Source organism: Lampetra planeri, chromosome 10, assembly GCF_965212315.1.
Source record: "Lampetra planeri chromosome 10, kcLamPlan1.2.h2, whole genome shotgun sequence".
Taxonomy (NCBI): domain Eukaryota; kingdom Metazoa; phylum Chordata; class Hyperoartia; order Petromyzontiformes; family Petromyzontidae; genus Lampetra; species Lampetra planeri.
Genome location: NC_136116.1, coordinates 8,004,870 through 8,028,666, shown reverse-complemented (window position 1 = coordinate 8,028,666; position 23,797 = coordinate 8,004,870). Strand labels below are relative to the sequence as shown.

General features: G+C 45.1%; 3 protein-coding genes across 15 annotated transcripts; 1 reads left to right on the top strand and 2 right to left on the bottom strand.

Moving 5' to 3' along the window:
* Positions 1–378: 378 nt before the first annotated feature.
* On the bottom strand, positions 379–8,524 carry LOC144720961 (chromobox protein homolog 1-like). Of its 5 annotated transcripts, none has more exons than XM_078598177.1 (5): positions 8,456–8,524; positions 6,213–6,357; positions 5,259–5,433; positions 4,954–5,048; positions 379–4,049 (listed from the first exon to the last, which is right to left on the bottom strand). In XM_078598177.1, exons 2-5 carry the CDS (start codon positions 6,350–6,352, stop codon positions 3,911–3,913), a joined length of 549 nt encoding a protein of 182 aa, XP_078454303.1. In that variant the 5' UTR covers positions 6,353–6,357; positions 8,456–8,524; the 3' UTR covers positions 379–3,910. The 5 variants fall into 5 exon arrangements, with proteins under 5 accessions (XP_078454303.1, XP_078454302.1, XP_078454306.1 ...); XM_078598176.1 differs by having other exon boundaries at positions 6,213–6,363; positions 8,456–8,513; XM_078598180.1 differs by having other exon boundaries at positions 6,213–6,425; positions 8,456–8,500.
* Positions 8,525–8,961: 437 nt separating this feature from the next.
* On the top strand, positions 8,962–14,709 carry LOC144720960 (heterogeneous nuclear ribonucleoprotein A1-like 2). 9 transcript variants are annotated; one of them, XM_078598167.1, is made up of 11 exons: positions 8,962–9,054; positions 10,050–10,163; positions 10,291–10,437; positions 10,852–11,062; positions 11,277–11,366; positions 11,467–11,529; positions 11,622–11,681; positions 12,037–12,180; positions 12,324–12,473; positions 12,645–12,777; positions 14,634–14,709. In XM_078598167.1, exons 1-10 carry the CDS (start codon positions 9,043–9,045, stop codon positions 12,746–12,748), a joined length of 1,095 nt encoding a protein of 364 aa, XP_078454293.1. In that variant the 5' UTR covers positions 8,962–9,042; the 3' UTR covers positions 12,749–12,777; positions 14,634–14,709. The 9 variants fall into 9 exon arrangements, with proteins under 9 accessions (XP_078454293.1, XP_078454300.1, XP_078454298.1 ...); XM_078598174.1 differs by lacking the exon at positions 14,634–14,709 and adding an exon at positions 13,148–13,745 and having other exon boundaries at positions 10,864–11,062; positions 12,037–12,177; positions 12,327–12,473; XM_078598172.1 differs by lacking the exon at positions 14,634–14,709 and adding an exon at positions 13,148–13,745 and having other exon boundaries at positions 10,864–11,062; positions 12,037–12,177.
* A 2,103-nt stretch (positions 14,710–16,812) lies between these two features.
* LOC144720959 (2',3'-cyclic-nucleotide 3'-phosphodiesterase-like) lies at positions 16,813–21,802 on the bottom strand. Its single transcript, XM_078598164.1, has 6 exons — positions 21,532–21,802; positions 19,879–20,269; positions 19,358–19,595; positions 19,015–19,168; positions 18,166–18,296; positions 16,813–17,410 (listed from the first exon to the last, which is right to left on the bottom strand). The coding sequence occupies exons 1-6, from the start codon at positions 21,779–21,781 to the stop codon at positions 16,943–16,945; spliced, it is 1,632 nt and encodes a 543-aa protein (XP_078454290.1). The 5' UTR covers positions 21,782–21,802; the 3' UTR covers positions 16,813–16,942.
* Between the last annotated feature and the right edge of the window lie 1,995 nt (positions 21,803–23,797).

The window sequence follows — 23,797 nt, the reverse complement described above, 5'->3', positions numbered from 1 at the left end:
TGCAAAGTGCACATTTGGCCGCCACGACGCGCATCGCTTCGTGAATTTCCTGGACATCTGTGAACAAACTGGACATCTGTAAATCGGATTCCTCCAGTATAAATACAGTATTCTGATTCTGAACTTAATTCAGCCAGGCTGTGGTTGTATTATTCATGTTTGTTTACTTTATATGATTTTGCGTGCATTTATTTGTGCGAGTGTAATTGTTCCAGTATTACATTGTGTGGGGACGTCATTATACACATGCCAACAGTCTGTTAAAAGGCAATACGGGAGATATTCTTCCATATGTAATTTGAGATATATCAATTCGGTACTCAGGCCCCTGGTCACATCTGGTTTTGTTTTCTTAAATGACTGAAAACAGGTAACAAGTACGAAAACAATAACACGCTGCTTTATTGTAAACAACACAACACAAGTCTCACGATAAAACAACACCACCATGTACTGGGACTAACATCCAAGCAGGCCCCCCCACCCTGCCCGCCCGCATATTTCTGATCTTAATGTGCAAGAAAAGTGTAGAAATATAATACAAGTTGAGCACCAAGAATCACATACAAGCGGTTGTCCCCTGCGTGTTCTTTGACGGCATGGCAATGCACTCGATGAACATCATGCACTGTGACAATGGGGCATTTCACACACACACGCACACGTGTTGCTGTCTGCAACGAGCGTGCCGACACGATTGACGACCAGTACCTGCCATGCGAAAAGACTTTTGTCGACACCCAATAAACACGCAACGTTGGGTCAATGTTGGCACGTGATTGGAACAGTTCGACTAACATAGCCTCAACGTTCCATGTTTACTGGGGTAGTGGTATAAGGGGCCGTCCATAAATGACGTCACGCGATTTTGGATGATTTTCGACCCCCCCCCTCGTCACACGGCGTCACAAAGTCAGACACCCACTCATATATGACGTCAAAGCTCTGCCCCCCCCACTCCAACAAAATCATATTTCAAATTTGAAAATTAAACATCCTTCAAATCGCTTTAAACTATTGTCATTGTAGTGCGTATTTAATATGCCGCTGCACTCTGATGCTGTAAGAGAAAACATTTATCAAAATGTCTATTTAACTAAGTAGAACGTGTTGTCTATATTTATTTAAAGTTGCACATTTTGATGTGACGTCACATTTCTCCCCCCCCGTCACACATCGTCACAAATGTCTGACCCCCCCCCCTCCCCTAGGTGCGTGACGTCATTTATGGACGGCCCCCAATCCCCTATGCCAACCACGCTGCGCCACTGACGACATAAAAATTCCCTCGAAGACAATGTGCAGATGATCGAGTCAACACAGCTGTGGACGTGGGTGCTCATGTCAACATCAGTGCTACAATATCAGCATCCGCGCCGAAATTATGAGAAAGTCTGGCGTAATTATTTAGAGCTACGGACAGCATATACAGAAGCATGTATAGATAGATGAACACAATATATACATCCAGAGTATGTAAACTGCACGCACGTACGACACATGAAGCGTATATACTGCATAAAATATACTGATTTGGGATTAATTTCTCACTGAACTTTTTCCAGGTCGCCGTTGGAATGGAACAGGCACCGCGACTCGTTGCCACAGCCACAACGGGATGTAAAGTGTAAATGATATTCCGTTTGTGAAATATATTCTGGGTTATTGATCACGACTCATAGCATATGAAATGTAGTTTTAATACATCGCAGTATATAAATGTTACGTGCTGTATATGCAAACACCATGTATTATCGTATGTATTATGCATTAGAAGACTAAATAAGGACATGTAAACGAACAAAAGTTTAGTTAAGCAATATCTATGTCCGCGTGATACTCGAGTGCGCCGTCAGCTGTATAAACCCTGGGAACACATCTTTCCCAACCCTATCCCCTACAGGACAGCTCCGTCTCGGTGATATCGTCCTAATGATGTCCACGCAGGACGGGAATCAAGTGGAGATGTGGGAGCCAATGGGAAGTGAGGTGTTGCCCTTTTTGTGTCATCTTAGCAACTTTGACATGACGTCGACTCGAGAAGCGCACGTGAAAAGTGCCACCACGTGGATGGAGTGCCACCACGTGGATAAATGCACGCATTTAATGTCAACATCTTAAAACTGAACATCGCCAATGCTTATTCAACATTCCAATTATCATTAGCTACAGGTTAACTAACATAATGGGGTATGTTAGGTTACCAAGCACAGTATAAAATGGACATGTAGAATATTCTAGATTTGAAGCTTTCGTGACTGCAAGGATTCATACTCATAGGTGTTTTTTTTTCGGTAAAGTCACGTACTTTTATTAATTTTATTTTTTACCTACGTGACTTTACCGAAAAAAAAATCTAACATGTAGAATAGTTTAACACCATGAGAAAACTATAAAGCATGAAATTCAAACAATACGAACCATCAAATAAAGCAGTAAGGCATATTACAACCATTTAGAAAGAAGTGCACATGATTTCAATAACATACGCAGGTTGAGGATATTCTGTTCAGAAATGTGGGTTTGGGCAGGACACTTCGCTCAAAGGGATGATGGGAGATCGTAAAGAATGACAGGAACAGCCAAGGGATTGAAACGCATTCATGAAAACGTCCAGAGGAAGGTAAAATCAGTTAATTACAAGATAGTTAGGGACGGCAACGGATTGGGGAGACCTTCACCTAGCAGTGGATTGAACATGGCTGATGGCTACCATTTATAAATAGATAAAAATGTTGCGGACAATCTGCATAATATAATGGAGATAAAATTCAACATTAAGGAGCTGACGAGTACAGTACTGTATATGACTAAATAAGCTTAATGAAAATAACGTAATGTATTTAACATATATGGCCAGATTCAAATGTTGATTAAATGACCCAAATACATTGCCTTGATAGAGACGTTCCTGTTGGAAATCAAGACATTGGCACATTTTCAATGTTCACCAAAAAAGTTATAGGCCAATAAATGAAACCGTGTTTCAAAGGCAATGTTCAGTATTACATATAATTTCCAGCTATCTGGCAGAACCACTTTACAACAATAATCCCTACATCAGGATAGTAATACCTATACTGTATTACAATACTGTATAACACGTATTTTTGTATCTCAAACACTAGTTAGAATATAATAGGGTTTTCCCCTTTTTTTCTGGCAAAACTGAAACCTTTTTACAAGGAATCATATATGCATTAACCACAATACTTGTGGTCAAAATGCAAACAAAAAACACACTGATAATATATGCATTGTCCTTGAAACTGATTGGTCCACACCAAAGACGGCTTTTTTTTGAGCCTCGTCTCAATTGGTGCTAGACCAGAGGACGCCAAAAGGGCGTACAGCTCAAAGACAATGCACTATCAAAGTAATGCTTACCCCGAGCCCTCATTACAGTGGTAATATCAAGCAAATGTTTGACTGTAATTAGTCAGTGACAACCATTAATACATTTACTGCAAATTGTAATGCATGTTTGACACTGTTACGTCAACATATACAAATTTCTAAAAGCATTAATGTACATTGCACAAAAAATTCTAAAGTATAATGTACATTGCACACATAAAACTTAGTATTTTTTTAAACACGTACTTTTGTGTATCTAAAGCTACCAGTGAGATTTGGATGCATTTATCGTGGGGTTAAATAGAACACTGCTAACCTTGATCAAGGATAACTAAACAGTAGCATAAAAATATATTTAGTAAATGCAACGCTGTGCATAGAAACAATACCTTTGGGGGGGATCTCAAGAGTCCAAGCCAAGAATTGTTTACTTCTGTACATATAACAGACGAAACTATAAAATAATACATACAAATGCGTGGCATCACGTTCTCCTCAAACCTACATCATGTTTACACAGAACGGGCTGGCATTGGATGCCTGTTCAATTCCATCATTCGTCCTTGGGCTTTTCATCCGTGTTTCCAACAGAGCTCCAGGTGAGCCGCTCTTCGTAGAAGGAAATTACCACCTGAGGGCATTTGAGATTGGCCTCTTTGGCTGGAACGAGGTCTGCCTCCTCGCAGCCCTTCCTGTGTAGCAAAACACAGCAATATCCGCTTGTAAGGAGTCAGTCGAAAGAAGACATACATCAAGCATCGTCAGCGAAGGAGCGTTGCGCCAAATGTGACTTCCTGCGACAGCATTCGCCTAAACTGCTTTCGCGGCCATGCCAGTTGTTCGAGTGATTTGTTTGACCCACGCATTGCGGGGGCGATCATGGGGGTGGTGCCATTCTTTATATGGTCGCAGTCCACTACGAAGAGGTTTGAGGTTAATTACAATACTTATCGAAATTTGGTGAAGTGTTCATTTTAACGAAGGAAATGTTACAGGAATAAAATTCCGAAACACAACCGTGTGTGTACACCTAGAGGGATTGTTAAAGGTGGACCGGAATGAAAATTATGAGAAAGAAAATGGTGAGCGAGAGCAAGAGGAAGTGCTGTAGGAAAACTTAATTTCTGAAAAGTAACATTAATGTCCATAAAGGCAAAAGTCGTCAGTCTTTACATTTTACCTGCTGTGACATGATCGGAAAACATGGAGATCGACAAAAAATATATTAATTTTTGTATAATCAACGTTTCCTTTATTCTTTCAATGTAGTTCAAAACATGCACCTCTCCATGCGCCTTGCTTACATTTCAGCTTTTGTTCTATCAGACTTACTGTGAATAAAAGTGGGCTTTGGCAGGACACATACCAATAAGGGATGCTGGCTGATAGGGGCGACTGGTGGCCGAATCACAACCAAACGAACGAATACACCCATGAAGATGACCATCATGGAGAAGAATGATATGAGCGCATGTAGGAATAAGATTGATTGTGGAATCACAAGATTGGCGGTGGTGACGGCATTGGCGATTGCAGAATGTGCAGCCCGATGACAATACAACCCCTTTTCATTTACAAATTCAACAAAAATCTTACCACTTCATTAAGAACATGAGCTCGCCACTGGAGTCTGTTGCACCAATAATTTTCTCTGGCTCCAGACCTCGAACAAAGCCCTTCGTCTTGTTATCCTAGATAGAGAAGCATATGATACACAAGATGACCTGGTCTACCCTGATCTAAACACAATGAGTGTCAATACTCTTTAATACTTGATGGCTATTGCACGTCCCATTTTTGTTTTGCTCCAGGGCAAACTTATGAGCACGGACAATGTTAACCGTGGGGCAACGCTCCTGCATTTTATAAACACGGCGCAACTTCGGGGGGCAGAAACTAACATCTGCCTGGTGTTTCTTGGCCTGGACATCGCCATCGTCCTCTCTACTGGCCGCTTTCCGCTTGCCGTTGTTGCCCTCGGCGGACACCTCGCACGCTTGCCGCTGCCTTTCCAGAAACTGGTTGATGAGCTCTGGACAGTCGAGGTTGTCTTCTGGCTCCCACGTATTCTCCTCACTGTGAAACAAGTGCTCAACAAGGTCATGGACATTTCGGGGAATGTTGCTTGTTGCAGCAATATGTCATGTTTAGAATAAAATATCTCCAATAAGGTTTATGACCAGGTAAAAGTTCACTATACGTAACAAATCATAACAGGATCATAAAAATATCATACAGTTGCGGCGCAAATAGAAAGCTGGCTTGATAATGAAAAGCAACTTACCAACGTGCCAAATATGAAAGCTTTTAATCAGTGTATATTACCTGCTATGACACATGGGTGAGAATCACGAAAATTAATCAAGAAAATTGGACAAAAATGCACAATGAAGCATGCTTGGAAATACACTGCGAGAGAAACAGGAACACATGGATAAGACAACAAGCAAAAGTTAGACACATTTGCGTGGATAGAATATGCTGCTCAAGGAATGATAGCAAATGGTCAAGACTGGCAATGGAGTAGCAAACAATAAAGAAAGTGCGCCTTAGAGTATGTCCACTGTGAAGAGCTATGAAATTGGCTCCTGCGCAGATACTGGGTGGATTGTTACATCGTAGGCCGTGAGAGATGGAGATAGCTTGGGAAAGCCTGCAGTGAATTGTCCATGGACGTTGATAGCCATTTGAAACTTCCATAATACATCTGAAACTTCAATTTCATCTGAAACTTAACAGTCATTACAGGGAGATCTTAATCTTGATGTCCACACGATAAAACACACTTAGAAAATGTTTCCTTGTGAGGAGATGGAGACTTTTGGGGTTCAGCTCCCCACCGATGATGAACTCACTCTGTGAACCCCTTCCACTTGAGTAGGTACTCCACCTTGCCTTTCATCACGCGTCTGTCCAGCACCTTCTCCACCACATACTCCTCCTCGGGCTTCTCCTCTTCCGCCACAGGCTTCTTCTTGTTCTGCTTCTTCCCCATCCTCCCTGTGGCTTTGAGTGAGTGCGAGTACACATGCGTGAAAACGTGCGCGTATGTGCATATATGCACATAGCTGTGTAGGAGTCAGCATATGCAGAAATTAATTTCAGCACTATCCGGACAATATACCCGCATACGATAGAAACTGCACTACAATCGGTAAACCTCACGCTACGCCTGTGGCTACTGGACACGTCCCTATACCTAGTGAACCAGGGAATTCGGGAAAAATTGAGTGAGCAATTAGGCCCTGGTTTTATATGATCGCAACAGAATTTGTGTCCTGCAACTTCAGTTGCTAATAGGTCTATGCTCGTTGTCTTTAGCAACTCGCACTAACCAGCATTACGAAGTATCATCCAAATAAATCAAGAAGACCCGCAGGGAAGGCCCTTATGCATCAGTAGATTGACAAGTGCCGTACATGTACATTAGTACAGTACCATTAATGTTGGTGCGCACTTGCCCTCTGCTGCCAGAAGTGTAACTCCGAACCAATTCATGCGACATCCCGGTTCATTCATGCTTTTCTTCCGAGATGGGAAAGCATTTGTGGGTTGATTTCCTCCCGAGGCAAATAAAAGTCACCGTGCGAAATTTTCATCTTAACTCTCATCATGTTGCTGGTGCACGCAGACGCATACACGTGCGGGGAAACTGCATTGTAACCGTGAATTATAGCACGCACTGAAATACAGTGTGGCACTGTGCATAACAAGCAATGCAGAGCTTTCTCACACTTAATGCACAGATGTGCACCACTGCAGTCCATAATCCGGTGTCCGACGCTGTAGCTGTTAAAATATAGGTACGTGCATAGAATCCACATGAACATTCATCGCTGCGTGGTCGCGAGAGCCACTATGTGACCACTTTGTGAAGTCAACAACAGATGGTGTGTGGTCGTTCGAGCCATGGGTTCAACATACGTACAGTAACACGTGTGCACGCTCCAGACCCTTTCGCACAATCCACTGCTGGAGGTATTCCCCACACGCCGTGCGGGTCGTGGGGGTTTATGATCATTATTTAAGCCATACTTCAAGTGCAGATTTGCTCAAGGTGGGAAGCGTGTTAAGTCACGGCGGAATCTGCACCAATGATCTCGGGACATTGCGGTAAACGAGCGCCTCTCCAAAATTGACTTTTTCACAAATCATTTTTACAATTATGCCGATGATTGTGTGTGTGTATGTGAAAACGAGACAGAAGCTGCCTCCAAAACTTGCCAACAGATGCCGATTCTGTCAGACGTGGCGGCGATTCGTCCCACACCCCCTTCTCATCACCCCCCCGGGCTCACCACAGACAAACACCGTTACAAGCAGCGGCAAATACCGCTCGCTACTGCTGCTACTACTGCTGCTGCTACTACTGAGCCTGCTGCTGCTGCTATTGCTACTACTGCTGCTGCTCAACCTGCTGTTGTAGCTGCTGCTACTACTGTTACTCAGCCTGCTGTTGTTGCTGCTACTACTGCTGTTGCTGCTGCTACTGCTACTACTGCTGCTCAGTCTGCTGCTGTTGCTGCTGGTCAGCCTGCTACTGCTCAGCCTGCTGTTGCTGCTGCTACTCAGCCTACTGCTGCTGCTACTGCTCAGCCTGCTGCTACTGCTGCTACTCAGCCTACTGCTGCTACTGCTGCTACTACTGCTGCTACTGTTGCTACTCAGCCTGCTGTTGTTGCTGCTGCTACTACTGCTGCTACTGCTCAGCCTGCTGTTGTTGCTGCTACTGCTGCTGATCAGTCTGCTGCTACTGCTGCTGATCAACCTGCTGCTACTGCTGCTGTTGCTACTCCGCCTACTGCTGCTACTACTGCTGCTGCTGATCAGCCTGCTGCTACTGCTTAGCCTGCTGTTGTTGCTGCTGCTGCTGCTACTGCTGCTGCTCAGCCTGCTGCTATTGCTGTTGCTGCTACTGCAGACATAACAAGGCACCGGCGGCACTAACTTCGCATCACAATTTGTCGTGACTGACGCTTGCGCGGCCCGAGGCAATACGGCTAAGCGTGAGAGAGAGAGAGCGAGCGAGTGTCTGTCGCGCCGCCGGTACCGTTGTGGTCTGGCCGTAGGAGTTTAACGTGGAGGGAGGCATCGTTACCGTGCACACGCGCCCAGCGGAGACGGATCGGCGCTGCAAAGTCTGAGGGTCGGGAGGGGGGGGGAGGGGGAAGGGGTGGAGGGAAACGCCGCTTCCGCCGGATGTGACGTTACAAAACGGAAACCCAACCCCCCTCTCTAGAATTTAAAACAAAAAATAAATATTTTTAAAAAAATTATTTCTGTGGATTTCACACCTGATGACGATTGCTTGTGTTGCAGTCGAAACGTCGTGAGAATTTTTATTGTTTTATATTAATATTATTTTATTATTTCCCTTCTACGTGACTTTACCGAAAGAACCAAGCATATAAAAATTGTTATATATTTAACGGCTGTTTCTTTTAGTTCATGCGTCACTGAGGCGAACAATTTTGAAAAGATCGCGATCACTTTAAAACGGAGGTTTTTAAAAAAAAGATTAGAGGTGGGGTGGGGGGGACCGGGGGGGGGGTTTGGGTGGAAATAAATAAATTAGTGGGCCGCGACCGGCGTGCACCGCGCGCTGCAAATATATAAGGACGGCGTCCATTTTAGCTCCACGCATTCGGAGGTGGAATTTCTCATTCGAAGGTCGTCGTTTCAGTGATGCCAATGGATGTGAGTACAAATATGTCGCCACGTCTTTCGCGGCCGCCTCGGTTATTTTTTCCGACGGTCGGCGAATCCCCCCCCTCCTTTCCGCGCGTGTACGTTGCGCAAAATGCGTCGGGGGTTTTTGTTTTGTGTTTTTTAGTCAATGCGTAGGGGCCGCGCGTCCAACATGGCGCCCGGGCTGCACAATGAGGGGGGGGTCCACCACGAGGGAAGGGAGCGTGGATGACGAAGCGATATTTAATTACACATTTTTAAGCTTAAAGACCTCCGTTAAAATGGTGTCGACTAATAGGTTGCGTGTAGTGGTTAGCGTTTTGGGGGGGAAACTGCTTTTATTTTTTTATAAACAAAGATTGAAGCGATGAAAGGGCGCGCGCGTGTTGAGGCCTCGCACGTAATGGCGGGAGTGGAGCCTGCGGTGTCGGAGCGATGGGGCCGAGCGGTTTCGTTTGGCGCGCGTTTTTTTCTCTACAAAATTGTTAACGCGGTCGTCTTTTGTATCGAAATTAGCGCCACGCGCAGTGATATTTTGTATATGTTGTGCCTGTTCGGATATTTGTGTGCAGATTTTTTTTTCAAGTCTTTTCGCGAATATTTTCGTATCGGCTGCGTGGTTTTTTTTGCAATGAAAGGATTGTGGTCGGCACTTGTAATTTAATTTGCACGTTTAAAAAATTATAGGTAAAAACAATTTCATTCATTACTACTTAAAAAATGTACTGTTAACAATATTAGTCTTGTATACCGTTTTGTGGTTGCGCATTTTTTTTATTTTACCCGCATCGCTTGCCGCAAAAAATAAATCGTGAGCACGGAGCAGGAAATGAGCATTAGAAGGGACATTTAGGAAGTCAAAACAGCGGACGCCATTGTCCTGCTTGTAAAACTATATATACCTAACGAGCCTCTGTAAATAACAATAGATGTGTTAGTGCTGTATGGGTTATTTTGTAAACTATCTAAAATAGTTACCGGATTTACGCCCTTGTCTTCCACAGCACAACGGAGATGAACAACAGCGCAAGCTGTTTATCGGTGGCCTCAGCTTCGAGACCACGGAGGACAGCATGCGGAAGCATTTCGAACAATGGGGCACCCTCACAGACTGCGTGGTGCGTATGATGTTTTACACGCATACAACACCGAGCCGCGCAATGATAATAGTGTGCACACCCTAATCTGAGAACGTTTGTTTAACGAGTAGGTGTCACGTTTGCCCCCTCCCCCCCCGGTATACAGGTGATGAGGGATCCGCACACAAAGCGGTCACGTGGCTTTGGGTTCGTCACCTACACGTGTCCCGAGGAGGTGGACGCCGCCATGGACGCAAGACCCCACCACCTGGACAACCGCGTGGTGGAAGCCAAACGTGCCATCTCTCGCGAGGTTTGTCCCTGAGACCTCGGTGGTCCCACGATTGTCTTGAGTACCGGATGATCGTGAACATGACTCTCAAAAATGGGTGTCTGTGAACATGGGCGTCTGTGAAAAGGTGCTTCATAGCTCATCGGATTTCTTCGGGATGGAAATTTTCAGATTCTGAACATTTCTCCTACCATGCTATACCACCACCACCATTGGCTGCTAAGAAAAAAGTAAAGTGATCGTAAGATATCCTTGGCATATCCATATATGTATCACACTGGAATATCTTTTTAGTGGAATTCCCCACGTATTTTGTTTACCACGTAAACCGTGCGTGCGATTTGCCTGGCTTGGGAGGGGGGGGGGCTTTGTTGGGGACTCGTCGAGGTGGCTGCCCATTCGGATGTTTGCCAGTCACCTCTGTGCTGTGCACAGGACTCCCTAAAGCCGGGAGCACACCTCAAGGTTAAGAAGATCTTTGTTGGAGGAATTCGCGACGACACGGACGAGCAGCACCTGCGCGAGTACTTCCAGGTGTACGGTGATGTGGAGGCAGCGGAGGTGATGGAGGATCGTTCGACCGGCAAGAAGAGGGGATTTGGCTTCGTTACGTTTTCTGATCACGACACTGTGGACAAGGTCATCGGTGAGTGGCTCTAACTTCACAAAGCTCCAGGCGTACACAATTGTCGCGTTATGGTAACATTTTACACGTTGGCTAGGTGCATTATGAAGATTGGTATGTAATCTAAACTGGTTTTGTAAAGGCACCCGTTGTGGAATTTAACGTTCATTAAATACTAATTACATGTTGAAGCCCTCCTTGAATGTTCTATCGAATGTTCTATCGTCTCCCACAGTGCAAAAGTACCACACCATCAATGGTCACAAGGCAGAAGTGCGGAAGGCACTTTCAAAGCAAGAGATGAACTCCAGTGGAGGCCCCAGAGGTACGGCATTTGCACTCGCAAACATTCTAAATTATTGGAACATCGATTTAGGACAGTGCTTTGTGTGGTCATAGATTAACTGTTCACCTTACATTTGCAGGTGGAAGCCGTGGAGGGAGAGGAAGCTATGGAAGCCGGGGTGGTGGCGGTGGCGGTTATGGAGGTGGGTATTTTGTGGAATGCATTTTCATATTTAGGCCAATGGTATTTTTGTAAAATGAATAGTTTTTTTAACTTGAGCAACTTTCGTTTTAGGTGGCTATGGCGGTGGTGGATACGGGGGCGATGGCTACAATGGATATGGTGGTGGTGGAGGTAAGTGATCCATAAGTGTTTGCATCATGTTAAGTTGAGGTTGCAAATCTACCATGTTTTTGTATGATATTCTTTGGGTCTTTCGAAAATGACAAACTACGTCATCCTCCTGCAATCACGAAAGCTGTCTAGATTTTTTTGTTATGGTGTTTATACAGGTTTTTGAATATTTAATAGGCATGTAAAGAATCTACCATGTTTTTTCGATCGTGGCTGTGATGACTTGAGAATGTAGCACTTTGGGTTTGCAGGGTTTACATAACCTATTGCACCCCATGCAATGAAAATAATTATTGCTTGATTTGAAGTGAGAAAATATTGATGCAATTTACATGCCTAATATTTGAATATGCAGGTGGGTATGGTGGTGGTGGAGGAGGGTACAGTGACCGTGGAGGCTCCTATGGAGGCTATGGCAATCAGGGAGGTGGATACGGAGGTGGTGGCGGAGGAGGGTACGACAACTATGGAGGTGGCTCTAGCTACGGTGGTGGTGGTGGTAAGTGCTGCTCATAGAGCAAGTTGGGTCATTTGTGTTATTCCTTAAAAATGTTTGCTTCTAATACATCTTTCATTCGTTTGATTTATGCAATGCCTTCACTTTGTTAAACACATTCTAATTTGGGCTTTGTTTTACTTTAGCAGGTAATTACGGCGGTAGCAGTGGGGGGGGTTATGGTGGTGGAGGCGGTGGGGACTTTGGCAATTACAATCAGCAGCAATCAAGCTATGGTCCCATGAAGTCGGGTGGTGGCAGCTATGGAGGAAGGAACTCGAGTGGACCATATGGTGGTAAGTTTTAAGGCTTTGCTTTAGTTCTGTTTCATGAAAGTCTTGCAATCCACTGATTGTCTACACTTTAAAAATGTAATGCTTGGTACACTTACATTTTTACCCTTGCCCTCAAAATTGGCACGACTATTGGTTTTGTGACAGTAATTGATTGTACTGACCCCCGTGAAGGTGGATACGGTTCAGGTGGTGGCAGCAGTGGTGGAAGCGGTGGCGGCGGTTATGGTGGTGGTGGTGGTGGCAGCGGTGGTGGAGGAGGACGGGGCCGATACTAAGTGATCATGGCCATGAAGGAAATCCAAAGGTGAGGGTGGCTTTATAATGCTATTCGCACACAATTGACAATTCACACAATTGATTATTTGATAACATTCAAAAATATTTTATATTATGGCTTTTACAATAAGGTATTTAATGTATTGGCTTGCTACAGTTTTTAAAGATCTTTAGATTAATTTCATGTGCTGCAGGCACAACTTGAATCATTTTGCTTAATTTATAAAGTATTAGTACAATTATTTCAAACTGTTTACATAAGTTTCCTTTTGACGCAATATTTAGTGCACAGCTCTGCAAGCAATACATAGCCTGGTATAATGTTATTCACTTGTTATTCTTCATAGTGTTTTTGACAGCTGTACGTATGTCTACTGTTCTATTCCCACATCCAACAGGCCAGTGTTTTAGCCAGGAAGAGCCGAGGTTGACAGGACAGCCTCAGATATGTGGGCTCAGCAGAATCAGCACAGTGCCCCAGAGACTGCTGAGTGCAGGCGGGCGCAAGCCCTGTAGCCTGTCCCCTTAGCACCTGTACATTGAGTGAACCTGTATGTGACCTGAGTATCTGTGCCTTTGTGATTTTATGGCTATGTAGATGTGACGTGCGTTGTAGAAGCTGTTTGATTAAAGGAAAACTGTACTTTTTTTTGAGCATTCCACATTTATGAATAGTGGTCAAACTTTGTGTATTATTTCTCTTTTTAAGCATTTTGTACCTTTTTAATACTGTACATTGACTGTGCTTATTTAATTTAGTCTGGCAGTAATCACGATTTAGATATTTGCACTTTGTGCAGCGGTCATTAAATTTTTTTTGCTTTGAAGTGTTTTAGGTTTCTGAATCTTATTTGGAAAATATGAACGTTTGTGTCCTGGTGAACTGTATACATCGAAAAGTGCATCCAAATTTAAACGTATTTGCAAAACTTTGTTATCTTGGACTAAGTTATGGAGTTATTTTGTAAACATTACATAAAGTCTGTTGGGCCTACACATGGTGTACATTGTTTTTAAATACATTGTCTAACGTCTTCAATGGTTATGGCTACAATACAGCAGCCTTGCTTTAATGGCAATAAGGTTACCATGTCAATCATGACATTTTAAGTGTTAAGTGGTGCAAGGCTTTTTAATAAGCTTTATTATCACTTGCTGAAGCGAGTTGAAGCCACTGTACATCTGCAATCTTACCACATGGCCACAATCTGTAGAAGCCTTTCAAGCAGCCCCCCATGCAGCGAAGGTGGATAAGAGCATCGATCAACTTAAAAGCAGCAGCTTTTGCCCAAGCCCTCAGCTTCAGCCAAGACTTACCAAGCCATCAGCTTCAGCTTCCCAAGCATCGAATTACTTTCCAGCGTTTTTGCATTAAAGGTGATTTTTTTCTATATGAACATGCCAACATCCAAGGAGTTACAAAGGAGAAAGCACCAGCTAGGAGAACGTGTAAAGGAGAGGCTTGCTGAGAAGACCCTTTACCGCTACCTTGGCTAGCTACCAGCTGCTAACTGCTAGCTACATGGGGCCAGCTCAGGTAGCGGTGTGGACCAAACATTATCTGGATGTAGAAGCCTGACGCACCCTGTAGGACAGATACCAAGCGGTATGTAGGTAAGACCATTTACTCGGTATTGTGCAATCCTACAATTTACAATATTCTAGTATATTAGCTTTTGATGTTTTATATTTGTTAAGAATTGGGTGATTCCCAGTTTATTGCGGCAAGATTTTCACTTAAGTGCGTTTTTTAAAGCCTTATGGGGTAGGGTAGTTAATTGTGTAAAGTTTACACATTGGTTTTTACATGCACCTGGAACATTTATGATAGACATTTATGGAAAGTGTATTTTTTTGTTTTTTACAAATGTAATATCTTTGCAGGTGTGGAGGGTGGTGACTGGGTTTGACATGCAGGTAAGTATTGACTGACCTGGGAGTGGCGGTGAAAGGTATGGTATGTAGTATTAAAAAGAGTCGAGCTTGTTTTTTTGTGGCGCCTGGCCTGCAGTTTGTCAATTCCTTTTGAGGTCAAACCGGTTTAGCGAGGCTGTAAGGTGTGGTAGGCTTGGTATGGTGCAGAAGCTAGGTTCGGTTGTGCAAGAATTGCACTTTAGAACTTGGTGTACAGTAGGTCATTGAAGCGGGCAGTGACATCGTGTGGAGAGGAAGGTATCACTAGCTGTATTAGCTCTGCCGAACAAGCTATCTGGTTTTCCATTTTGTGCAATTGACTGGGTATGCAGATTTCAAGTCCTGTATTAAACTAAGGACCGGCACCATTGGAACCTAATTTTCAAGTAAAAATATGATAATTGGTTTTTTACCCCTCTGGCAACAAAACTGACAGCTTTTTTACAAGGAGACATGTTTACATAGACCACAATACTTGCAGTCATAATGCAAACAAAAAACACTTATGGTGCATTGTCTTTGAGTTGTGGCCCTTTTGTGTCATCTGGTCCAACCCATGTGAGACTAGGCTCTAAGGAAAGCTGTCTCGGGTGTGGACCAATCAACTTCAAGGACTGCACATCAGAGTTATGTGTTTTGTTTGCATTGTGACTGCAGGTATTGTGGTATATGTAAACATGACTCCTTGTAAAAAAGGTGTCCGTTTTGTTGCCAGAGAGAAAGGTAAAAAACCAATTATAAGGACTGGCAGTTTGAAGATATGGGTGTAAACTTCCATTGATGGATATTGAGTGCAGTAGCTAGTTTTACATGGATGTTGAAGTGTGGTTTCTGCAGAGGTGTAAGATTGCAGGATCAATGAAGTCTTAAGGTTGTGTGGTTTAGGTAAATATAAGGATGTCTGAATTGGTCAAAATGGACCATAGTGTAGTGCAGGGGTCGGCAACCTACGGCTCCGGAGCCGCATGCGGCTCTTTACGGGCTGCTTCTTGACGATATGTATGTACATAGATGCATTGCGGCTCTTGAAATACTGAATTTTGTACCGAATTGGAAAGAAATGGCTCTTGTTATTTTGGTTGCCGACCCCTGGTGTAGTGCAACGTTCTGGGTAATTTCTTTTTAGAACGAGTTAAATTTCCAGTTCTATACCAGGTGTTTGCCACTTAGTAAAGTTTATATTGGGATAACATTGCTTAAGTGTAGAAATGCAGCCAATCACTGCTCCATTGGTGATTTCAAATGGTTGTGGCCTAATGTTTTATAAATGCCAGCTGTGCTGGAGTTAAGAAATCACAAGCCGGTTTTGGTGCAAACGGTTTCGCCCCTTGGCAGCTAAGATGGCTTCTAACTTGAAACTTGCATAACTGACCAATGGTATGGCAAGTGGGAAAACTGGGTCGTGACTTTTTGCAGTGTCATGTTGCTGTTTTAGGAAAGACGTTTGAAAACTTTCTCCCATCAGGATTTCTAACTTCAAGATTGTACATTTTGGTGGCCATTTTGCCAAGTGAGTTACATTTTCTGAGTTGGCATGCAATCTTAGTCGAGCTATTTCATTTGAGTTGAACCTTTTGTACATTGTAAGAATAACGTTATTTTAGGATCAATTTGGCTACCAAATGGCATTTTACTGATGTATAAAGCTATTTTGCACGTTCTGGCCTTTATGTTTACAGATACCATGTATCCACAAATGGAGTGGTTTATCGTGAGTGCTGGCTGCGATTTTTAGATTTCAGGTGGTCATCTATTGGCTGCCATAGTTGTCATTCAGACTATTGGCAATGTACTTTTCCCCCAATACAGGTCGAATGTAAAGCAATGGTTGTGGTAAATGAATGCACTTGAGGCCCATGCCAAAATCAAAGATGGTCACAATTGAAAATGGCTGCCAGAAATTAACCTTTTTGATATAAAGTTAATTGGCAATATATCCTTATCGAGGATGCTTATAAACAGTTTGGAATGTTAGGGGACTTTCATTGTTGGACAGCTCATTGCCGTTGGATTCTAAGTTTTCTAGGGCAGGGACAAGTTTTCGGTTTGGGGTATTGTGTAGTGTTTACTAACGTTTAAGGCAGCTTTCCATGATAAAGCAGCTTAACTTCTTCCAAGCGTTAAGGTTTCAAAGCATTCAGAATCTACATTTTTGGGATTTCAAGTCTTGTATTTATTTTGAAATAAACTTAAACCTTCAAAATGGTGTTGCTTGTTTATTGACCCAAACATTCACAGCTGTCAATCTCAAGTATTAATTTAATGCAACATGTCAAGGGTTAAGTTTTTGTACCAAACCACACTGGCCTTGTGGCCTGTGCATAGGCACCTGTGAAGAGTGTGGTAACCAGGTGTGCCTTGTTCAAATTAACTATCCAGCGTCCAGCCCCATAGCAGCACAGCTCTCCCATTGGCAGCTTTACCCTCTTTTCTGGGTTGGTGCTGCACTTAAGTATGTCCAGCAGGTCCACACCAGTCTGCACCGGCTCAACACCTGGGGCACACCCCAGTGAGATGTGTGCCCTGCTGCCCCTGGGCAGATTGGGAACTGTGCAGTCGGTTGGACATGGAGGTTGGGTTTGCATGGTAGCGTCGATGTGGTTGGCCAAGTGGCTGCTGCAGTCGTTAGGATCCCACAGTGCCATCTGCGCAGCACTGAGTTGCACACGTGCCCCAACGGTACGTGGTGTCACGAGCAAGGCAGTCACTTGTAGCATGAAGGCGTGACCACATGATTCTTGAACGGCCTGCAGTGAAGGACAGTATTTTAGTGAATGTTCTGAGACATTAGCTTAAGATTTTTGTTTTAGTATTTTCAAATGCATGTTTAATCCACTGGTTTAAATCTATTTTATGGTTGAGATATGGGCCTGATTTCCATGTTCCTCCCCCTGTTCTGCATGGCTTCAACCAGAGCCTGCCCAGCCACTAAGCGACCCTTGCAATTGCAAAGGGCCCCGTGGCCAGCAGAGTGCCCCCTAGTCACTGCTAGCTAGTGGGTGAAAAAAATCAAACATCAAACATCAAAGGGACCTCCAACCAAATTTTGCTTAGGTCCCCCAAAGGTCTAGGGCTGGCTCTGGCTTCAACTAAAAATATCTTAAACTCTACTGCAAAACCTGCAACTTATAGCGATATTACCCCTAATGCAAAAACTTGGCAGGGCCTTTGTGAAAATGACAGGCTCTCCTGGATGAATGTAATTTACCTATTCGAATTGTACTGTCCTGCAACCGCACGGTTGCACATTAGCTGGTTGAACATTAATGGTAAGGGATTGAGGTACAATTCAATGTTTTTCCTTCTGATGACAATCGCTTGTTGTGATTGGTTATTTTCTATGAACCTATACACGACTTTACCGAAAAACCCAAAGAATCATTAATTGTCCTGAAATTAATTGGGTAGCACCTGCCTGGCTTGAAGTAGATGTACCACCACTCAGAAGTGACCATAACACTAATGAGCTTAACGTTGCCCCTGGTTGAAGTGAGGCTCTCACCTGTGATGTGGCATATTCCTCGGACCCTGGCACCTCGCCGTTGGCACAGAACATGGCTGTGCAGTGAAGCACGTTGGGGCCTCCGACAAACATGGAACGACTGAAGTAAGAGCCAAGGTCCATCCCCTGGTCTGCAATATGTAATGTTTCCCACAAGGGGCAGTTAATATGTTGTAACGTGCTATTCATGCAGTGTGAACAAAAGGCTTGCATTTTGAGTGCCCGGAAGATTGTAGCACTACTGCAATGTATTATGGAATATGTGCAGAGCTTTGTAAATTCCTCGAGTCATGCATGTAATTGGTCAACATCCCATTGCAGGACATGTCACAATAGGTGAAGCTTCCCTGGGTAAATGGTATTGCATTTCATACTAAAGATGTAACATTTTCAAAGAATTTCCAACCCGTGTGCGTTGTGACTTACCCCATGTTATGTACAAGACAATATAAACCCATTGAGGTGTTGTCACCTCTACCGCACACTTGCAACGTTATCTGGTTTAACACTTAAATTACGTTAAACTACAAGTAGGCTTGGGTTTTCAGGAAAGCAGGGAAAATGCAGTCATAAGAATTCGTATTTTAAACAAGTGTAAAAAGTAGATTTTAAGCTTTCGTGACTGCAGGAATGACTGGTTCTTTCAGTAAAGTCGCGTAAAAAGAAAAATGAAATAATAGAAGATTAATTTATTTTCTACGTGACGTTACTGAAAGAACCATAGCGTATGTAAAAAGGTTCAAATAGTTTGAAGACGAACACAGGAAAGTGGTGGTGATGCAAAGCCATAATTAGAACATCCAATTTACTAGAACTGAAAAACCATAACTGCGTTGGTGTGTCTCAAACCTTGCTCATCCTGCCACTTCATGTACGGCTGGAATTCGGACACAAACTCTGAAATGGTTGCGATCTTCAGCAGAAAGGCGTCCGAAATTTGGCACATCATCTGCACACTGCCCTTGGTGAGGAACCAACCGAAATACAGCGGCACCAGCGCTTCCTGTCTCCACAAGGGCGACAACGGCAGAGATGGGTTGGAGTTGTTTACAATTGTATTGAGCGTGCGTGCAGTGGCTGAGTGAATTCAGTGCGTGACAATACGCAAGCATCTCGGCGAGAGCGTTTACACGACTTGTACCACCCTCCCTTGCCCCACGCCACCCGAGGCCGAGAAGGCCTCTTTGCTCACCTGCAAACTGTGCCGCAGGGCCTCGATGGCCTGCACTCCCCAGCCCCAATGCGTCTTGCTCGCCAGGGTGCAGCAGTCGTCCCTCCACGGTGTGGTGGGACACACGATGAGGGTCAGGTAGCCGAAGGAGCGGGCGGTAGCGCCCAGTCGCAGCACGCTCCTCGCCACGTGGTTCGTGCCGTCCACAATCACCGCGTCCACGCCGGCCGCGCACTTCTTTCGAATCTTTTGACGCAGTCTGCACGTGGGCATTGATGGCGAGTGCAAGTATGAATTAATTAAACAACAACCCGCCCACATTCGTCATTCGCGCTGCCTTTGAATACAAATAAAGTCCCTTCTAAAATGTGTGAATGTAGCACTTCCAGTAACAGCATGGATAACATTAAACAAACGCATGAATAGTAAGATCTCTTCCTGGGGGGGGTTCACGACACGATACCGTGAACACGAGAATCAAGTTCCAATGCTTCATGCCCGAGTGCTTGTCAAAGCCAGCTACCACCCACACACCTCCTCACCTCTTCTGCGGATCCTTCGCCTCGTCCTCATCCGTCTCCTCTATCACGTCGCCCTCGTCGTCGTGCTGGCGCGCGGCCTGAGCAGCAGTCAGGGCCGTCTCGTCGGCCAATACCACGGCCACCGAGGTCGCGCCGCCGTCCCCCGCGTCCAACGCCGCGGCTATGCGGGTGCACAGAGTTGACTTGCCGCTGCCCGGCAAGCCGCGCAGCACCACGAGCAACCGGCAGTCCCGCGCCGCGGCCAGGGAGGGCCCCGCCAGCAGCAGCGGACTTGGCGCTGGGCCCTCTCCTGGGTGGTTCGGATCTTCTGGGTCGCCGCACGGGATTCCAGGAGGCGGATGGACTTCTCCGCTGGCCATGGATGCGTTCGTCCGCGACGCGGGGCTGAGGACTGAGGAGCAGAAACGATCGGGCCGGGTATTAAAGCAGGGGCTAATTTCTCACTGAATATTCCACGAATAATTTGTGATTGAGATCAATTCTTGCTTGAGTTGCCACCTCCCCCCCCCCCACACAGACTACATCTGGACATGTTTCTCAGTCTCGGTTTAAGGAAAGATAACCGGGGGGGAGAAAAAAAAACTCACAAAGTGGGTGAACAAAAATCCTCAGATAAATTCTGCAATCTACAGCCGCTCTTGTCCGCCTCGCAGACCAAACCTACAGCACCTGGTATTCCCAGGCAGCCACCCTTGCGAAGGATGAACCAGGCTCACAACTTGCTTAGCTTCTATACTCCAGTTTTAGAGATCGGATGCAGCTGACTTGTATGCGTTACATACGGATACTACGTGCAGGATACAGCAACATCGCACAACCGATTTTCATGCACTCCCCTATGCTGCCCAAAACCCACTTGCTGTACTGCATTCTTATAGACGTCTCAAAAGTACCGAGATGGACATGAAAATGCATTTACCTAAGAGGGGTTTAAAGCACGCCTGTATAATGCTGGGTAATTTGTGGCGCATGGTAATTGCAGTTAACTTGCCCACACAACCCAATAGGAAGCTCTTTGGATCAACTTGCGATGTCATTTAACCTGTCAGGAACCCATCAGGATTGAACACATCCCTTGCAAGGAAGTGGAACGAGGGTTGACTATCGTTTTGACAGCAATAGTTATTGATGGGGATAGTGGCTTGAGGCTAAAGAAACAGCATATGTTAATATTTCGGCAATGCCACCACATTCACGCAATCACATGTTAAATTAGACGGTGGCTATAACTCAACCTCCAACACTCAACCAGCAAAGCATTTGACAATACCGTATCGATAACAATCACACCAGGCTAATTCAGCAGATGGTAGGTGTCGCATTTCACATTATCGGTAAGCAGAGGACGGCTTGCCATTTCACACCCATTCGAGTTGAATGGAACACTTCCAACAACAAACAACGACCATTAGCACCACCAATTCACCCGCCCACCCTATCACCACTTGGCCCAATTCAGCAGCATAACGGCAATTTTCGGCCATTCAAAATAAGAAAAACTAAAACAGATCCGAGAGTGCGTGAGCAGTCTTAAACTTTTAATGTAGCTTAAGAACACAGATCTAGCTGGTTTGCTGGCGAATTCGAGTTTAACAGTTGGAACATTAATGACTAACATGACCAATATGCCCCCCATGCGCCCCCCCAACTCACAGCGATTATGAACAGGGGACGGAGTCAAGCACCCAACGTGGACGCGAACTTGCGGTGGGTTTCTGACTATGAGGCGGAATGCCCCGGAAACTGCCACTACGCCCATAAAAGCGCCGAATGCTGCCCCGGAAGTCCCAAACCTCACGCCCTGCCCCCTGCTGCTGCTGCTGCCACCGCCCCCGGAACGTCGCCTCCGCTCTCGAGGCACGGCAAGTCGCGTCGGCGTCGTGTACTTCCCGTGCCCTCTCATTGGCCGTTCGCTTTCACGTGTCCGCCGTCTAAGCCAATCGGGACCGCGAGGGAGAAACCCCCACCTAAGATGGCCTCTCGTCGGAGACCCACCCAAGATGGCCGCCCGTCTCACGTGGCCACACGAACAAGAAAAGTGGAACACATTCCTGCGGAGGGAGCTGGTAGGAACGTTGGGTTGCTCGGTCAATGGCCAGGGTCAATGGCGGTGTGGTGTATTCCGCAAATATGCCCGACTGTGAGGGCAGGCACAAGCCGGCGTGAGTGGGTTAAACGTTGAGTTTTATAAGGGCACCACGGGGTGACCAGCCCCTCCCCACCAAACCCCATCCCCCCCACCCTCTCCACCCAGCCCCTCCCCACCCTCCCCTCTCCACCCAGCCCCACCCCTCCCATTTTTGGCGACACAACGGACGGACGGACACAATAATCCCCTGTGGGCTTGTGGAACCAGGAGGTTCCTACCAGTAAAATCAGTTCCTATCCCATAACTGTCAACCCATACGGTTTACCTGTATTCTTGTACAGGAAAATAGCGTTTTCAGGTACGATACGGCGAACAGCCGTTTCAGTAGGGACATACGTTTTTTTGGTAATGTTTGTTTCTCGTTTGCGATGGGAAATTGTAGGATAAACGTTGAGACACAAGGACACGGGGTGACCAATACTGTCTGAATTGGTCTGTAATAAGGTAGGGCACTGATAATGGGTTGACAGGTATTGGGCCGTCCATAAATGACGTCACGCGATTTTGGACGATTTTTGACCCCCCCCCCTCGTCACACGGCGTCGCAAAAAGTCAGACCCCCCCTCAAATATGACGTCACAAAGCTCTGCACCCTCCCCCCCCCCAAAATAAACATGATTCAAATCGCTTTAAAGTATTGTCATTGTAGTGCGTATTTAATGTGGCGTTGCACTCCGATGCTGTAGAAGAAAACATTTATTAAAAAGTAGATTGAATTAAGTAGAACGTGTTTATATTTATTTAAAGTTGCGCATTTTGATGTGACGTCACATTTCTTAACCCCCCCCCCCCTCGTCACACATCGTCACAAATGTCTGACCCCCCCCCCTTAGGTGCGTGACGTAATTTATGGACGGCCCCGATCTAAACCAGAGTTGATTAAAAAATATCTATCCACTGCCAGTTCCTACCCCGCCCTCACTTTAAAGTGCCAAACATGGCATTCACTTACGAGGGTAGGCTGCTATCAGTGGGAGAGCTGTGATGCTCTGGGGAGGGATGCTGGCTCGTTAACGTGGCGTTCACTTTCCGTGTTGTGTGCATCGTGTTTAGATCGTCGAATAGAAATGTTAAACAAATGCATTGGATGAGACTTGATAACATCAGCTCAAATCTCAATAGAAAATGGCCCACAGAGGCGAATCTCAGCTATAACCACTTCAAGTACTGTTAAAGTGTAAATGATTCTGAAACCTCTGGTTACACAGCAGAGGGCAGCATTTTACCACACACTCTCCCACTGCAGATTTTGTTTTACTTTCACAAAGTATGTACAGTATATATTTTTTGGTCAAAAAGCAACATGGCATTTTTGTTTGTCGCCAACAATCCTGTGCAGTTCGCCCACACTTGTTCATCACGCTGTAATACGAGTTTGGATTGGTTCCCGTTTTCATGCTGTGTGTAACCCAAACCGGGTAATGTGCAGTTGATGTTTCAGCATGAGGAGGGTTTGGCCAATACCAGTTGCATTGCATGTTCTTCTCCCCGACCCCCAAATTGTATGCCGATTATGCTAGTGGTGGCATGCAATAGGCATCATTTTCCTACCTCCCTGCTCATTCCATTTGAGTAAAGCTGATATTTTAAATTCTCAGAGCACGAATTCATTCTGATTTAAGCACAGAACCACATTTAATGTGATGTTTTCGCCCCCTCAAGTCATTGACGAGCAGGGCTGGGACGATCAACTCTCTTCGCTTGAAAAAATGAAACCATTGATAAACAGTTTAAATTATAGGCGGTTGCCTGGATTTGAAATAAAGACCT

Excerpts from the sequence above, each read along its gene's own strand:
- LOC144720961 (XM_078598177.1), bottom strand. The coding sequence starts at position 6,352 with ATGGGGAAGAAGCAGAACAAGAAGAAGCCTGTGGCGGAAGAGGAGAAG. Across the intron at positions 5,434-6,212 it reads AAGTGGAAGGGGTTCACAGA|TGAGGAGAATACGTGGGAGC; the intron begins GTGAGTTCATCA and ends CTTGTTTCACAG. Across the intron at positions 5,049-5,258 it reads CCAAGAAACACCAGGCAGAT|GATAACAAGACGAAGGGCTT; the intron begins GTTAGTTTCTGC and ends TTCTCTATCTAG.
- LOC144720960 (XM_078598167.1), top strand. Across the intron at positions 11,367-11,466 it reads CTCCAGTGGAGGCCCCAGAG|GTGGAAGCCGTGGAGGGAGA; the intron begins GTACGGCATTTG and ends TTACATTTGCAG. Across the intron at positions 11,682-12,036 it reads TGGATATGGTGGTGGTGGAG|GTGGGTATGGTGGTGGTGGA; the intron begins GTAAGTGATCCA and ends TTGAATATGCAG.
- LOC144720959 (XM_078598164.1), bottom strand. The coding sequence starts at position 21,781 with ATGAGAGGGCACGGGAAGTACACGACGCCGACGCGACTTGCCGTGCCT. Across the intron at positions 18,297-19,014 it reads GAAGTGGCAGGATGAGCAAG|ACCAGGGGATGGACCTTGGC; the intron begins GTTTGAGACACA and ends TACATATTGCAG. Across the intron at positions 17,411-18,165 it reads AGGAATATGCCACATCACAG|GCCGTTCAAGAATCATGTGG; the intron begins GTGAGAGCCTCA and ends CCTTCACTGCAG.